The sequence below is a fragment of the Seriola aureovittata genome, chromosome 18 (genome assembly GCF_021018895.1).
Source record: "Seriola aureovittata isolate HTS-2021-v1 ecotype China chromosome 18, ASM2101889v1, whole genome shotgun sequence".
Classification (NCBI taxonomy): Eukaryota; Metazoa; Chordata; class Actinopteri; order Carangiformes; family Carangidae; genus Seriola; species Seriola aureovittata.
This window is the reverse complement of record NC_079381.1, coordinates 7,341,889-7,360,408: the sequence shown is the minus strand read 5'-3', so window position 1 is coordinate 7,360,408 and position 18,520 is coordinate 7,341,889. Positions and strand designations below refer to the sequence as shown.

General features: G+C 42.3%; 1 protein-coding gene across 2 annotated transcripts in view; it reads right to left on the bottom strand.

Moving 5' to 3' along the window:
* Positions 1-237: 237 nt before the first annotated feature.
* Positions 238-18,520, bottom strand: part of LOC130186318 (leucine-rich repeat transmembrane neuronal protein 4) — a 107,161-nt gene continuing 88,878 nt past the window's right edge. Inside the window, exon 3 of one of the 2 annotated variants that reach the window (XM_056403351.1) lies at positions 238-7,309. In XM_056403351.1, the coding sequence (XP_056259326.1) occupies positions 6,986-7,309 (324 nt within the window). In that variant the 3' untranslated portion in view covers positions 238-6,985. The remainder of the gene's footprint in view (positions 7,310-18,520) is intronic. The other variant, XR_008830277.1, reaches the window with a different exon arrangement.

Below are 18,520 nucleotides of genomic sequence, written 5' to 3'. Positions count from 1 at the left end.
TAGTGGATAAGCCTCCTAACACGTCTTTCAACAAGTGAATAGCTGTTCCATTAACATTTGTAATTTTTAAGCCTGCGATAACCTTGGTGGCATCATCAGAGGATCAGAAAGCATTCTGCTGTTCCCTGACATCACAACAGGTGGTACTGCCCACAACTAGTTAACTACTGTTGATTAGTTCTCATTTTAAAGCAAGTTACAGTACAGTATATATACGAGTAAACACGACATCACATCTCCCATCTTTAGATGTTTATTTCTGATATCATCATCAAAATTTTTACAAAACATTTTCTGACAATAATATACTCAAAGAGCCATATTTTTGCGCTTGGACCAGGTCTCCACAAAAATGCTTAAGGTCTGAATACAGTAAAAAGAACAAAAATCCAAATAAGATAAAAAAAAAAAAAATCAACAACAAACCAACTACTAAAGAAAACAATGCAGCGCTTATTTACACCCTACAGAAATCAATGCTCTCTGCAGGAAATGAATGAGAAGGAGACAGTGGGGATCCTGTGGTTTCTATGGAAAGCATTTAAGAGGAAGCAAATTAATGGGGGAAAGTGCTTTGAGGCCGCAAAGAAACAAAGTCTAATTCTGATATTGCTTTCTGTCAGCTCCCCTCTGCTTTCTCTCTCACTGCACTCTCGAGCCGACTTGCAGGAGCGGAATGCAGCCCATTTAAATAAAAACCTTCCTTTTCTTCGGTGCTCACATTAAATCCAATTAGGGGCGTAAACGGGCTTTGTCAGACAAACGCAAAAGTGTGTTTTTCTCCGACAGAGGTTAATGATCATGCCTCCCCTTTCTGTGTCCCCTCTGACATGAGCAACGACAGAAAAACAGAATCAGGACAATGTGGGTCAAAGGTTAAAGACTTCCTGCTAATGTGAAACAGCATGGAACAATAACAATCAATGGGGACCGGGTTGGCCTGAACATTAAAGGTGATGTTGGTTCAGAGGAGGTAGAGGAGTAGGTGCTGCTATAGATACACACACGTACACACACACCTCACACACACACACACACACACACACACACACACACACAGGCTTTCTGGGTACATGCGGGGTAGCTAACTCACTAGCAATGCTTCCTGTCTCGCTCTATGCCTTTTAGCATGACAAAGTTATTAATTCTTCCCACTTTGCAGTCTGCACACGCGCTAATGACACACTAAACAAAAATAGAAAGTGGAAATCTTGAAGTGGCAGATGGGGAGCATTGGCTTGTGTTTTTTTTTTTTTTATCTGCATGCCCCCTTCCATCCATATGTATACGTTGTGACTCTCTGGAGTCATGACTATGTGCTGGATATGGGTATGCCCCGGTGCTGCCTGCGGGTAAGACACAGATGTATGGCAGAGGAAGAAAAGCTGCAAATCCACGTCTGGCTTGGAATTAATTTTTTCAAATCTATTTATCAGGTAATGGATTAGAACCTACTGAACCGTCGCGGATGGCCTTGGGTGAACTGGAATGGATGAAAGTGTCAAAACCTGCAGTACTTTATTATCATTTATCAAGGCATGTGTGCTGCCTGTGTTTGTAGTTATTTTCTCCTTTCGTGTATATGCATTTAGGCGTGATTATTTCTGCAGTTAAAGACTGACAATGTAAAGTGGATTCTTGGTAATATAGTGTAAATTATAAATTCAATTCAGATAAGGCGTTTAAACCATGTGAGTGTATCGGAGTACTTTTGTATGTGAGCATGCATAATAAATACAGTTTAGAAGATACAAGTATGCCTTTTTGTTTAGTGTTTGTGCGTCATGTGACTCTACAGAATACTTATACTTGTGTGTGACTTGCGAGTGTTTGAGCTTGGCTGAAGCCAGGGGTTTGGCAGGTGGGGGAACTCTTAGGTCCGGTGTAGCGGTGCAGCAAGGAAGAGTGACTCCCAAACTGATAACGTACCGGCAGCCGACAAGACACACAGCCAAGTTGTAGATTAAAAAAAAAAAAAAAAAAGCTTGTGCGTTTGGTGATATGTGTTGCATTGGAAAATTTGCAACCGCTTCAGAAAAAAAAAAGCAACTCCATTTACTTTCGCTCCCCTTCTGTAGCTAGCTAGATCGCAAGTAAATGGACCATCTGTAGGCATGGATGATATCACATCTAGCCATAAGTGAAGCCAAAACATGTCGATTGCCCCCCTGTTGACGGGCTGCAAAATAGGTCATAAACCCCACCCCTTCATGTTACCAATTCCAGGCATTGATTCAGACGGGAGGCGGAGGCGCTCCGCAACATGTCAATGTAGCCTGGCTGTTCACACCACAAGCCAAGAATCTCCCAGCACCGGAGAACAAGCGATTCTGCTCTTTCATTCTTTTTTTTTTTTTTTTTTTTTTAAATCACACGTAAGACTGATCTTGATAACTGCAACTATAGTGAATTCATAAGAGAGGTTTGTATGTGTTCCTGAATAAGCGGATCAACGTGGGTTCTGCAACAATGAGGTTTAAAGGACCATCGATTTGTATGATGATCTCGCCAGCTCGTGTGTCCGTGCATGTGTTTGTATGTTTACTCGTTTGTCTCGCTCTCTTTTTAGACACAAATGGCAAATATGTGGGATAAGTACATCATTTAAAAACCAATCACAAACAGCAGCGATACTATTTGTGATAAATATAGTGTAGGGGCAAATATAGAAATTTCATAATGTGGTGGGGGAAAAAAATCAGCAGAGTTGAAACTCCAGGAGAACAACAAGGAGAGGGGCAAAAAAGACTGAAAAAGACTAAAGTGGCTGCGTGTCGAGTGTGGGGGTGGGCCCGCGGAGTGAAATTACTTTCTAATTTGCTGAGTGTGTATCTCGATGGCATCAGCTGGAATGAACGACAGGCTGCAGCAACACGAAAAATGAACTCTCTTTTACGCTATTATGTGTGAATCTGCCAATCAGATTTATTTACTTATTAATCGAAGGTGCTGAACGCTGTTCCGGGGGGGGGGGGGGGTTCCCATCCCACTTTAACCCCTGGCTGAAGATGTTTGGTGTCGTACAAACTTACAGTAGATTTAAAGCTGCCCGGGACATTTAGAGACATCACAAACCCTTTACTGTGATAGAATAAAACCTCCTTGCACTTATATATGTCCCTCAACGTCCTCCCTATTGTAAAGCATCTTGTACAGTACCTTCTCTGCTTTCCCTCTCCCCTTTGAGATTTGCATTTAGCTTCTCCTCTGAGCATAAACACTGAAATGTGAAAGTTTTTTTTTAACTGCGATTCTGCAGACCTTTATTCACCCCACCCGGAGCAAATAAGAAAAGAAAGGGGGGCGGCGGGGGGGATAAGAAGAAAGGAGGGGGAATGCTCCTAGTGTGGACTTGAGCCCAAACTCAAGAGCCCAAGAGTGAAGCGGGGTGGGGAGCTCGGGGCGTACAAAACCATAAACAAACAAAGCAGAAGAGAAAATAAAGCCTATTGGCTTTGCGGGGCTAGCGCAGACGGTCCAGGAGTTCAGCTCAAACATGCATCATTAGCATGCAGCGCCTGTGCTTCCAGCTCTCTGATGGCAAAAACAAATGGACAAAAGACAAAATAATTACTGGCAGCACGATTCGAACATTCCACTGAACATATCCAATTTTATCAGGGAGGTAGTCATGATTAATCAATTGCTTATTAGTAGTTGATTTAATTGTGAGCATACACAGATTTTATTAGCATTTTCTAATTACACATGATGGGCGAAGTGGCTTTGATCATTGTGTTTAGAGAGAATTGAACCAGTATCGCTGCTATGAAAACGGAGGTAATTACTACATGTGGGGCACTGGGCTTTAGCAGGAGACTATTAAAGGGAAAGTCTGTCCCTGGAGTGAGAGCCCAACACAAGCCTTCTTCTCGGCTCAATGGCCAGGGAATTCTAGTTTAGCTGACACGGGGGGGCAGGTATGGTTCAGCAAACACGTTGCTTTAAAAAATAGTGAAGTTTGCCCATGACATGTGCGTCTGGTTTTCGGGGCACACCAGACGGGAACTATCTCCTGTACTGTTTGTCTCTGGTTCAGCGCTCCTCCCTAACTGGGTGTAGTTTCCCAAAATATCAGCATGCGGACAGAAATAGAACATCATTAAACAGGTTCACCCGAGTCACCAAGAGGCAGACATGAAATTCAGGCCAAGGAGTTAGCAGGGGTGATATAGAGCAAGGCAAGACAATACATGGATAGAATTGAGAGAGCTCCCATTATAAAGACATTGGCACAGCTGCTATTACAAAGTAAACTCCACCAGCACTATTAAGCAACCATACTGAGCGAATCAACTGCTTTTTATGCAATGTCCTGTACACGAAGGGGACCGAACCCTCCTTAGTCATGGAACCATGAAGACTTTTTAGGGTCACTTGTTGTTTTGGGGGCTGGTGTTCGGTAAAACATTTAACAAAAATAATGGCACATCAAAAAAAAAGGAAGGAAAAATCTTTCACAAGTTAAACTCTTGGTATAAAGAATAGCACACTTCTTCTCCCCGAGTAGACCTTAAAATGGCAGAGAGAGTTGGAACTTCTTAAACAAGAGGAGTGGATCAACAACACATCATACGGCCACCTCCTGCACGATGAGCTTTCAAACATTTCAAACGGGAGTCAGAACAATGAGGTTTGGCGTTTTTTTTTTGAATTACATCGCAATAACAGGCCTCCCAATCTTCCCTTCTTTGTGTGATTCAGTAAAATGACTGGATTTTGAGAAATAACTTCAGTTAATATAATTTCTGTTTAATGGTGGAATGGCAGAATAGTGACGGGAGCAGATAGAAAAATATTTATCATCGAAACAACAGGAGCGTCGCAGTAGGAACCTCTTCACCGAGTCAACAGATTCCCACTGGAAAGTGAATAAGGCTCCTCTTCTGGTCACAAGCAGTTTGTGTTTCAGAAGAAGTGAAGTTCATACGTTTTGTTTTTTCTTTTTTCATCATTAAAGATTCACTATTTACACGATAAATAAGTTCTATTCAATTTTTGTCCTTTGATTAGTCTTATAGAATTTCTTGACATCATCTGTGAACACCTCAAAAACTGTCTCTTTTTGTTCCAAGCCAAAAAGACAAAATAACAAAACAAAACAAAACCAAAAGAAAAAACCCTATTTTTTCTTTTATCTTGAGGATACACCCACGTTTTATGTGGGGAAGTTTGGCCCCTCGCAGTTTCATCTTGTGGATCAATCAGTTGCGTTGTGGGAGGACCGAGCACTGCTTTCCACAACTCCCGGGAGTTTGTCCACTGACATGTAGAAAACGACCCCAGAGCACAGCTTGGATTAAGCCGGAGATGATATTTGACAGGCTATCACAGCCCGTATCTGAAGTCTTCATCAGCTCCATAAGTCAATAAGTAGAAGTGCTCGACACTGTGGCCAAAGGGTTACCGAGTGCAATAAAGTCCAGCACCGCAGGCACGCTTTCTTGGGGGAGAAAAAAAAAAAGAAAAAAAAAAAAGGGAGATGTCAGGCAATATTCCCAGTGCAGTCCACAGGTTCATACGCAGGTCAAAGAGAAGTCAACGTGCTGGTTCAACATGCTCCCACTAGGCACTGTTGTTCTCTGTGGTGGAGGGGAGACAGTTGGAGCGCACGGCCAGAGCTTTGCCAACCCGGCAACACGGTGCTCTCCAAACTGTCCGGTGTGATGAAAGTCAAACATTGACTCAACAACGTTTCAAACGACTGTTCGGGGCAGTGAGAGTGGTTTGACCTTCAGTAAAGTGGACCTTTTTTAAGAATATGTACAATAAGTTGCATTCAGATGTACTTATTTTACCACTAAGAAAAAATTCCCCATGATTACCTCATTAAAGCATAGTGAGTCATTCAGCTGGGATATAATCATATACAAAGACCTGCCATTCTGATGTGGAAAGGTCCCATGTTCTGTGTGTGTGTGTGTGTTTAAGACGTTTATGGAACATGCCATAATATCTCCTTTAAAATATTTCTGTTGTTTGTTGTCACGAATAACAATTCAACTGCATGTTGGGAGGACCAGGTACGATACATCACTATGATTTAAAAAAAAAAAAAAAAACTCTTTAAAATTTCAGTTTCACGACCTCACTTGTGTGTAATGCTTCACTACTCAGTTAATCTGTGAAGACGAGCTCCGACCACCAGGACATTTGGTTGTAAATTGTGAATGTGAGCTGGCAGAGGCTAGTTTTAGTAGCACGGCTGGCATTTTAAGAACGCCCTTGGCTAAAGTAGCATATGTGCATTAAAAGAAAATATAAGTAAACTCTTTGGTTTGACATGCACATTGATGGAATTGAAGCGTGAAAACCCAACATCCAGAGACAACAAAGAGAGCAAAAAAAACGAAAACAAACAGAAACTCTGTCGTTAACCTGTCTTGAGAAAATGACTCATCTTTATGAAATAACGATGTTGATTTGCCTGCATTACCGACTACTGACCAAAAAACGGAATAATAATCACAGTACGAAGCCTCCTGCTCTTCACATGATGTCTATAGGTCCGTCTCGTTTATGTCACTGCTGTCACTTTTTTGTGATTGAGAAACTTGTGTTTATTGCACTTTTCCCTTTCACTCCTGACTCAGCGCAAGTGGGCTGCCATTATGCCGTGAACTGGACCTGGGATATGGCAAAGACCAGATTTGGAAACAAGGTAAATTTTTTTTTTATTTGTCATATTCTGGATTACCTCCCATGGGTGAGTCGTGATATGTTTTTATTAAGGTGCTTTGGAAAAAAAAAAGGAAATCGAAATGATCAGCAATGATGTCTCAACCTCTACTGTATATTGGTGAGACTGTGTGTTTCAGATGGCAAAATCCCTCCAGGCAGAATCTGAAAATTTTAGTCCTCTAGTTCACGTAGTCATGTTCTGAAAACAAGGCCCCACTGAATAACCAGCTCGCCTGCCCCTTCATTACAAAGTCATGGTGAATCAAAGGCCCTAGCCACACTTCTTACACCCAGGCGTGGCTCGCTAGCGTCCAAATTTGAGTGTGCCGGTGCGCTCGGCGGGAGGGAAAGGGCCGCCGCTGGGGCCTTCAGTCGGTGGTCTGAGGGGCGGTGGGGGAGAGCGGGGCCCGGGCATAGGAGCGCCCATGCTGGCAGCAGTGGGCACGGCGGGCAGCGCCACTGTCTGTATAGTGCCCCTGTCACACGGCCCCAGGTCCTCCAGGCCCTCCAGGCCCTGTGGGGGTCCCTCATAGCCCATGTTGAGCCGCAGGGGTTGATGGGCCTGGCAGTAGTCTACGATAGGCTGCTCATAGCGGTAGAAGGTCAGCGCGCCCATCTGGTGGGGGACCTGTTCACACGGACAGCGAGCAGAGAGGAGGAAGAGGAGGAGGAGACGGGAGCAGGATTGTAAAAGAGAGAAGGAAAGGAAAGAAGCAGAAGAGGGAACAAAAGGGGACACAGAAAAAAATGTTAGGCATGCAGATTCTCAGCAAAGTGACAAACCAAAACACAGATTTTGCTGAGAAAATTGGTGATCAACGACTGAAATGATTATGCACAAGAGTTTAAAGAGTTTAAAGAGTGAAGAGTTACGTCAAGAGTTTACAGAATGCTTAATGTTCAAATCATATTTTCGCCCACTGAAAAAATATGTTTAAGCCAATAACAAAAAGGAAAACACTATACATCTTCCTCACTTGAACCTTGTGTTATCAGGCCATGCAGATAGTTTTGTTTTTATGGCCTCCAGCTGAGGTTTGCTGCCTTTCACCCCAAACGATTGGAAGTGAGAGAAATTTAATTTGTAATGAGTATTTTTCAGTTTAAAAAAATTATGTGATCTTGGTGAACCAACTTTTTAAAAATAAATTATTAATTACTGTATTTTTTTTTTTTTAAAACTACATCTAACAAGCCCTAGATAAACTACAGCAACAGCAGCCACAGCTGTTTTCTTTTCAAATAAATATTTTAACAATGTTTCGTTTTTCCAGTGCGTCTAATTTGTTACACAACATTTCATTGTGCCTGTGTGACACAGTTAGTCTGGCAGCTCAGTGCCGGCCCTCTGTAATCATCCTCACATGGTGACCACCTGAGCCTCCTACTATACCCAAAACCCGTTTGCTTGCAAAGACCCTCCAAAATATGTGTGCTTCGAAAAATCTGCGACATCTCCTTTTTATTTTCTTTTTTTTTCTTATACAGATGTGAGAAGCATTTCATGTAGATGTCAGTGTCGTTCCTGCCCACAACTGGCAATGCTCACTGTGACTGTCACAAAAATAAGATGTCACCCATTTGCATGTGAATGACACAAAAATCACCGCCGCAGATGACAAAAACCACAGATGCCTTTGTGTTCATCTTATGGTACAAGAGCTGGAGCAAATAGGTCTGCAGTCCGTTCAGTGCCATGTCACTTGTGGTCACAGCCAGGAGCACTCGTCACATCTGGCTATGCGTCTGGTCCTGTGCTCCCTTCCCCGAACCGTAACGCAGTGCCAAACAAACAGATGAGACTCTTGTGACACTCCGTCTATCCCTAACTTTAAACACACACACTTTTTCGCCTTAGAAAAAGAGGCCAATTAAGCGATTTCTAACAGGCCGTGAAAACAGCAGGGTAAGATGGCAGCTGACCTGGATTAAACACCGCAGCCTGGCAGAGCGACAGATCATCAGATCTGTACACACAAGGCAACAAGGAGCCACACAACAACAGCAGGAGCTACAGATACGACACCAGCACGGAAGACACATGAATAATACAAACCACTGACTCCTGAGGAGGCGTTGGATGCAGAGAAGTGTCACAACTGCAACTGTCTTTCCTGCACACCATTGACATTTTATTTTTTAACCTTAACCTGATCCGTCAGAGGAAGATTTTAATCAGCGCTTCGTGAAAAAAAAAAATTAAATAAAAATGTTTAAAAGAGAGATCCACTTCTTCAAAAATCAGTTCATCTAATTTACAAGAAAGCATGCCTTTCTACTTTCTGTCTGTTGGTATCTAATCATGCAGACCTTTTGGGATTTAAGTGCCAAGATTTTGAGATATCAGTCTCTGAGGTTGGTGCTGTCAATCTCATACTGTGAAGATGAACTGAATTTCATTTGGGCTCCTCCAAAGCATAAAAAAAGTAACATTTGAAAAAATCTCAAAAGCAACACATCCTACCAGAAACATGGTCTTGTTACCTTGGACAACAGACAAGTTTTCATTGAAGAAACAGTCCCAGAGCGAACAGTTGGTGGCAGGTTGCTGAGAACCTTGGCACATCAGACCCAGAATTAGCCGCATGGTTACATACCACCACATTGTTCTTTTCGACCCCTTTTAAATGGAAGGGAAAGGTAACAGGTGCAAACAGGAAAACAAATTATACTCTATTAGTCATCCCAAATAGACTCTAAATGACGTCCCAGGGAAGCAAAGCAGGAGAAGACAAGTCAACAAAGTGCATTTGAGAACAATTGAGTCATCGGTTACGAGCAATCCTTGTACATTTATTCAACTTATCATATAAAGTAATTCTGATAAGAGAAATTATATTTGAGGGAGCATGAGAGAATTTAGGATGAGTGTTTCTTAAAAAAGGACTGTGTCAATGAAATGCAGATATATGCTGGCTGGGGGGGGGTAAGTGTGTGTTTATGTGTGTGTGTGTGTGTGTGTGTGTGTGTGCACAGATTTCAAAGTCAAATGGAAATCGTCTGCACTAACGCAGCTTGGCAGTTCAGGAATTACCCTGTACCACAGGGCTAAGATAAAGCCACTCTCAGAGCGTTAACACCAGTTCTGTTTTAGATATAAAAAAAAAGAAAAAAAAAAGTGTTATTTGTAACCTCGAGCTTTACAGTAACACACTTCCATGATGCACTGCAGCATCACAATCCAGCAACCGCACAGATAAAAACCGCCACTGAGAGCGCGCTCATCCACTGGCATGACTTCTCACAAAAAAATCACCTTTAAGTCCACAAACCCATCCTCCAGAACTGCCACCTTCCTTCCTTCCTTCCTTCCCATTCCTCCTTCTTCCTCAAATAGACTCCATTAAGCGAGACTGACTCATTACATTATAGGCACTCAGTGGATTACTCCCCTCATTTAGATACTAAACCCCTCACCAACCCCGCCGCCGCCGCCATCGCTGTAGCCGCCACACCACCGGCCACCACCTCGTCTCCCGTCACGCAGTCCTCCTCAGCTCTGCTCACAGCTCCCTGCACAGGTCCAGCGAATTAATTAACCGATATTAACTCCTTAGCGTTTCAGTGGATTCTATCAGATTGTCAGGGCATAAATCTGGCCTCGTGCAGAGGGCGTGTGAGCGTGCGTGCACATACGTGCGTGGGAAGCCTGTCTGTGATCGTATTCGATAGAAAATGGAGGCAGAAGACAGAAAAAGCAGAGAGGAGGGGCCACCATGTATAAAGAGAGATGAGCCTATATTTTTTTAATATTCACTGCAGGTCTAGAAAGGACCATGTGATGTTGCCCATCAGCTGGCCTGACTCGGCTTGTCGAATAAAGTCATAAACCCAAAACGCTCTGAACAAAAGGTGTTATTGATATTCACCCGCCATCCACATAGTTGCAAGGTACAGCTCGCTCATTAGGGATGCTATCAGCCTCTCTTTGTGCCTCTCAGCATTAGGAAATTATTAATTCCTTCACACTGAATAGTCTGTCGACAGTGGAGACAGCCAAATATGTAAATGGAGAACATCTGGTCAGACGAACAAAAATACAAAACAGACACTTCAATTTACTTTCCAAATGTTCTAAAAATACGTGGTTTGGGTTGGGAATGAATGATGTGAAGTTGGGGGCTTATCTAACAGGCCGAACACTGTGCAGAAGTGACTTCTCTTTTTTCACAAAATGAAAGCAGCACAGGGCAAATTCTCTCTGTCCATTACTAATCACTTAGATACTAATCCAGGCTTTTGTGACACTATATCCACCAATGGATTCCTCTTCCTGCCTGATAGTTTAGTGCTTAGAGAAAGTTACTAAAACTTTTGGGCTGCTGTATGAAAAGGAACTACACATCTAAACTGCAATATTTCACACGTAATCATTATTTATTAATTGATCATTTAATTTCTAGTGTTGAAGTGTTGATATCCATAAGAAGATATATTTGTGGTTTGAAAAACCAAAAACCATCTCAGTGTAGTTTTACATCTCCCCTCTCAGTCTTCTCTCTGGAGCTCCAGCAACAACAGGTCGGTGAGCCAATCAGAAGAGAGGTTCTGAGAGCGGTGACTGTTTTGTGTGTGACATCACAAAGTTACAGAAGTCCTGACAGCTTGTTTTAAGGCTCAGTTTCTGAATACAGGCTGTTTGCATTTCTCTGTGGACTGAGCGCTTTCTTACTTTGGCAGTATTAATACAGAACCTAAACCAGCTTTACAATAAAAAAAGAACATGGAAATCTTACTTTATGCTATATGGGACCTTTAAAAAAATGATGATAATGATGTTAAAATGTTACTTCGGAGGGGAAAATCTGGTCATGATGATAAGTGGCAGAGCAAAGCATCTCACCACAACTATGAAATTCATTTTGTATCATCCTGGTTTTTGGCATCTTCACACTACTTCCATTCTCGCCCTGGTTAGAGCAACCTGAGATCATAAAGCAGGAAGCTCAGTAGTTTCAAAGTCTAGTGTGAAGACGCTCCCTCCAGTCAGACATAAGGATACAAAGAGACATGCTCTCTCGCTTGCTAAATCTGTAGCTTTCGGGGTTTGTCGAGCACTGAGCACATCATTTACATATCCAGCTGAATGGCAGCCAAATGACGTTTTATTAGTAGATGTAACGTAGTATTTACCGGTGCTTGACAAAAATTGACTCATTTGCCACCAATAGGCGTGTTTTGCAGGGAACAACACAGTGTCTTCATTTTGCTACATCTAACCATGACTGAAGCACAGCCATGTCTATGCTGGACACAGAGACGGTCCTGGTCCCAGATTGCGGCCGATCAGTGGTATGAGCTGCGCCAACCGCAAGGTGGAGCACAGAGTACAGTAAAGAGGCAAAAGTGTAGCATGGGGTCACGTCGCTATGCGCCAGGTAGCAGCAAAGCACCAGGACATTTGAAAGTCAAAACAAGGATCCCGGCAGTTATGAATTATGTATTTCAGTTTAAGATAGAAGAAGAGCACCAGCAATTATCCTCCTTCTGAGAAGAAGACATGTAAGAACCAGGCGATCAAGAAGGGAGCAGGGTGCATGAAACCTGTTCCATTCTTTTGGTCTTTCACTGCAAGAATTTGGGGTTTTATGAGGGACCGTTGTCATCGCATTAAAGGCTCGTTGGAAGGTGACAACAAAACAAAGTGAAACTGAGCTTTGAACACATCATCTGAGCTGCACGGTGGCACAATGGCCAAAGTGGCGCTGTAACTCAAGGTTTTGGGCATCTCTGCAGGATTAACATGTCTCTCACACACACACACACACACAAAGCAATCCTGTTGCTGTCATGTGTATCATGTGCGTGAGGGCCTTAGTTGCTGCTGCTGCACCCTATGTGCTGCAGCTCCTACCTGTCAGAGTGCATTTGCATTAAGGAAAAAAAAACACTCTCTCAACTCCACACGCTGCACCGCTGGATGGATTTGTTTGCTTCTTTGGATCTCTGCCACCCCTACTGGCATGTGCTTCCACTGACAATGACTGGCATCCTGCCTCTTCCTGGATGTTTATCCCCTTATGCCTGAACACACTGTAGTTTGACCTTAGGCCCCGGCGCTATGACCCAAGCTTCCCAAGGAGATTAAGCTTGTGTCATCTATTAAATCTTTTCATAAACTGGCTTTTATGGGACTTTGGCTGCTTTTGTGTTGATGATTTTTTTTTTTGTTGTTGTTATTTTTGGGGCATTTTTATGCCTTTATTTGACTGGGAAAGTGGAGAGAGACAGGAAACACAGAGGGGAGAGTGGAAGACTGACATGCAGTAGATGTCACGGTGCGGGTAAGGCTGGACCCAAATGCAACCAACACAGAATGAGGTGCAAAAAATGTTTATTAACTGAAGAACTGGAAAACGAAGCACGAGGGCACACAAGAAACAACAACCAGAGACACGGGGATAGCACAGCCGACAGAACGGGCAACATGAACAGACCGAGGACAAACCAGACATGAACAGACAAAGGGGGAGCACAGAGACTATATAGACACAAGGGAGGCAAGGGTGATTGAACACAGGTGAAACACATTAGGGCGGGGCAAACAATCACCACACAGAGAAACAGGACCAAGACAGGAAGTAAAAACATTAAGACACACAAAGAAACCAACTACAAAATAAAACAGGAAGTGACAAAATCCAAACAAACTAACAAAAAGTGTCTGCCATGGCAAACAATGCCAGTAGAAGGTCTGGCCGGCTGGGAGTTGAACCCGGCTCATTATTCACATATGGTGTGCGCCGCTAACTACTCTGCACTCAGGTCGCTCCGTTTATGGTTATTTTTGCACGTTTGATTATCACCTGTGTGACATTCTGTATATATATATCTATAGTGACACAAATCTGTGTACCATTGTGCATAAACAGTCTCTCTGCCTAATTACCAGAGACTATAAAATCCTATATAGAGAACTGCAAAACATCTATCTGTGCATTCTCAGTTTCTACATTACTTTCTTGCAACAGCTCTAATTTGTTCGATGAGTCATGAGTAACTCTTAAAAAAAAAAAAAGAAAAAAAAGGAAGAAAAAAAAAAAAAGCCCCAAATACCATAAATTAATTTTTACAGTATTCCAGTGGCCCTTAGAAGTTGTGTTTCTTTTTGCATTCATGCTTTCATGAGCAGCTAAGGAGGCAGTAACAGTGCCACAGGCAGACAATGCTAATGCCTCCCTGGGCTTTAGGAGCATTACAGTTCAGAAGTCTGCCGCTTTCCCAGCCAAACACTTTGATCCTCTCAAGTCACCGTATTGTGGCACACAGAAGCATAACAAAGTGAAGAGGAGGTGCAACACACTCCCACTAAAAAATGTTGCTTAGGCTTTACTTTTCTTATTTCATTAATGTTCAGGTTTGTTTTATGTTTGTAAACCCATGAATTATGTTGGGAATTGGTTATTGTTAGTCATAGTCTGTGGATATCACAAAGTAAAACATACGTATATATTTATATGTTTCTTTCTTCATACATTTTAATAGTCTCATTGTTATTGGCTGATATTCTTGCGTAACATTGTTTCCTGCATGTACAGTAGGATGTCTAACACTGCATTACTAAATATAAACCAATTTGTGGGATCACTATTCATTTTGGGGGAATTATTGAAACAAGCCATGACCGAGTTACTAGAAATAACTGCTTAATTACACTTTTCTTTGTCTAGACCACATCCCTCTAGTACTCTATGTAGAAGTCTAGAGATGTATTACCATAATTCATTTTGGCCCATCTATATTTAAAGCAGAGTGTAATACATATTTGATGTAAAGCGTCAGTGTTTATGCTGCTGAAATTGTTTCAGTATAGCCACATCCCACAGCACTGTTGTTGTTGTACACAGTATTAACTGCCACGGAGAATAAATCTCAGCTCTGGGTCTTGTGTTGTTCTTACTTTTGCCACCCACTTACGACATCATTCCCTTTGCCATCATTAGCTCGTTTTCACTTTTGCTGGCATATTTCTTAATGAAAGATCAAGTAAAAATTGTGTTTACAAAACGAATGACAGTTAAACATTTCCCTTGTAATAACTGAAAGTATAGGCTATTGCATATTGTTGTTAAAGGTCCCATATCGTATAAAGTGAGATTTCCATGTCTTTCTTTTGTTTGTTTATAAAGTAGGTCTATGTTCTTTATTAATACTGTGAAAGTATCAACGCGCTCAGTCCAAAATGAGCCGTCAGGACTGCTGTAACTTTGTGATGTTAGCAGCCTGGCCCACCTGGACCCACCATCCAAACTTGCAGGATTTAATTTCTCTGACTGTTTACCTGAAATCTATATTTCCATGTCTATCTATGTTTTTATTTGATCACTCAGAAAACAGTGAGCCAATCAGAAGAGAGGCTCAGAGCCTCCTCTTTTATGACTGGCTCACTGACCTGTTGTTAGGTCTTAGTGGTGGTGGAAATTGTGGTAGTAGTGGCAGAAGTAATAGAGGAAGTCAGTCCTTTTGCAAACAGGATAAACATGAATATAGTCAGCGCAGCTAACAGACACAAACTGAACTGACAACAGAAAATTGAAAAAAAGGGACTCAACAACACAACATTGTTAAGTACATGTGTCAGCAGGCCAGTCAGCAAAATCTCATCAGTAAAGTGAAAAAGCTACCAAGTAGTCTAAACCGCTACAGCTTCCAACAGTTTTAATGGCATATAAATATGTGAGGTGTGGTAATATATACATGTACATAATGCATATATATTCATTATAAGGACTGCATGGGGCCATGTATACGTAGACATCTCTCGCTTGTCAGTAGTTTCTGTCTTGAACCATGTGAACGTGTGAAATCATAAACCTGCGAATTATCACTACACACTAAAAACCCTCATTAATTGAAATAACTACACCAAGTGTCCTCTGCAAACTGTCACTCTGCGCGTACATGCACCCGCAAATACCATGTGTGTGTGTGTGTGTGGGTGTTCACATGTGTGTCTGCATGTGTGTGTGTGTGTGCGCGACTGTGAGTCCCCATGTGGGTGAGTGTTGCCTTTCAAATGTGTGCCGCTCTAAGCGTGCGAGGATAGTCAGCACAGATGTTGCTAGGCGGGCATCAATGACACGGAGCCCACCAGTCAGGTTCTCAGCAGAGCGGTGTGCATGGACATGTCTGAGGGGGTGTGAAGCTAAACACCATCAGTTTGTTTTCAGACAGCACATCCCGAGAGGAAGCCTTCCCAGCTGCATGGGTAAGTGAGTGTGTGTCTTGTTGTGTGGCAGTGTAATAGACTTAGGTGTGCACGTGTAGCAGTGCGCATCTGTCTATGTGTTAACATCTGTGGTTATTAACATAATCGAAGGCTGCGTGGAAGAATTTTGATGCTGGGAAAAAATCATCATTTCGTCACAACAACAACGTCCTCTTTTATAAATTGTTTTTGAATACAAATGCAGTGTAAAACCAAAAAAAGCATTTTTGCGAAATTGATCTCTTTTCACTTTCTGTTATGTTTTTGGTGACTTCCCCTGGACTGGGTTTTATCTACCTACATTTCAAATGTGGTTTGAGGAGACCAGCTTCCCCCACCCATCACATAGAAAAACAACTTAAACATTATTAGCTTGCGGCTTGTAGCAGCAGAGGGACATGATGGGTCAGAGTTGTCTGTTTGAACGTAAATGTAAACGGCGGAAACCTTAACCCTTTTAGATTTTCCAAAAGTGCAGCATGCTTCAATTTAAGTGGGTGAAGATGATTCATTCATCCTCCTCTTCCTCCACTTGCTGTTACAACAACACAAACAGTCCTGTAGTATTGAATAGAGAAAATAGGCTGTGGTTCTCCGGAGGCTCTGTGTGAACACTAAATAACGCCTACTTCAAGCGATCACGTCAAATCCCTGGACACTTTTGATCATATCTGACCTGAAATTACACCCGTCCCTCATATTCCATTTCCCCCGGAAATGTGTCCCATTACGGAAGCTAAAGATACCATAACTGTCATTTCACTGTCTCTTTTAAGGCCAGAATCCATTGACTGGGATTAAAGAGGCCTCTCAGGACTGTACTAGTCATAGAATCATAAAGGGTCAGTTGACTTCAGAGGCAGAATGTACAACCTTGACATTCCCGCGTAGAGCTGTGTGTGAAAATGAGTCCACATGTCCACATTTTAAACTAATTGATTCTCTAAACAAGCCGTTAGCCTCCCACTAATTCCTTAATGACTGGAGGCCCCCTTTATGTGCAGTGACTCTTGATTACAGGTCTCTGACACACACACACACACACACAGATGGACACACAAACAAAAACATACAGAACACCACTCAGAAGGCTGTTTTTAAAGGTAGGAAAAGTGTGAGAGAGAAAAGACAGAGAAGGCGAGAGCAGGATGGAGGCCCCCCTTCACGCACCGGTGAGTGCCCAGCGTTGGCTCATCACAACCTCCTCCCACTCTACGGTACGTACAGTAAAGGAGCTTCTGCAGACCACAGCAAATGGGCCGTGAAATGTTACTCAATGCTCAACACGTTCCTCAGCCCGGTTTGCTTTCACACACACACACACACGCGCACACACACCCGCAGCACGATGCACAATCACCACAACTAATGAAGGATAGGGCAAAGAGTCGGTGGAACAATGGAAATGAGACAGAAAGCTTGCAGTGTACAGTATGGTCAGTGCAAATTAAGGCTGCAACTAATGATGATTATCATTGTTAATTTTTTTTTTTTTTTTTCTTCTGATTATTTGTTCACGCTACGTCAGCGGATCCAACTCATGGCCCACTTGAAAATGTCAAAAATGTTGGCGGCCCACAACCAACCCCATAGCAATGCGGAGTCCAATTAATGCGTTCTCTCAGCACTTTTTATGTTAATGATAATGATGGAGCTTTTGCCATAGTTGTAATCTTTTAGCGTCACACTGAAAAAGTAAAACAATTATTTGATGTTGGTCGGCAGCGACAACATAAAATTTCCTATCTAGTTTCGTTTCTGTTAACCAACCAATCAACTAAATGAGGAATCCACTAATCGTTTTAGCCTTGTACGTATCATTTCTGGTTATTTTTATACAATATATATATTCTTTTTTTACTATCCAGCAACTGCCAAGATCATAGCTGATAAAAAATGTTGATACAATCATCAGAATTATTACCGTCCACTCTCAGTTTCCGCTATCCCACTCCAAAAAGGTTTCCCCTTGGGTTTTACCTCTCAGGCTACATGCAGGTTGCTCTTCCTTTCAAGTGGATGTTGATTCAGCCTGAATAAAATACCTGCAAACACTCATAAGGGATATGAAATACTTAATCTTCTTCATCTAATAGTGTAACTGCAACATTATCTGTCCAATAGCATCAGATCGCTATCAGAAGAGATTAAATATGATAATAACTAAATAATTATTTGTTTTGTTTTTTTGTTGTTGTTTTTTTTTTTTGCATCCCCCCAAGTATTATATTACAGGCTAAATCCAAATGCAATCCCATCGTCAACATTAAATCGACATGGTGTAATTTAACTTAACCCTACGGCAGGTTCGTTACGCAGCTAAAACCATCTGCGGGCTTTTATTCTTATGTTTCATGCAAATGCAGGAAGCCGGGGCACGCTGATGCTGTTTTTCAGTTCCTTAACAAACAAATTTCAATTGCATCCAGCTCCGCTTACACGGTAAATCTCCTGCACCCATCGCCGAGCACCCAAGTGCATATTAAGAAGGTGGAATGACGGGCTGTGTCAAAGGAGAACAATTTGTAGTTTCATTTCTGCTGTCCCATAATGAATTCAAAGTTCCCAAATCTCTTGGCCGACGGTGTCTTGCATTATGTGCCGCCTCCCCATCGTGGCGGCACTGGCAGT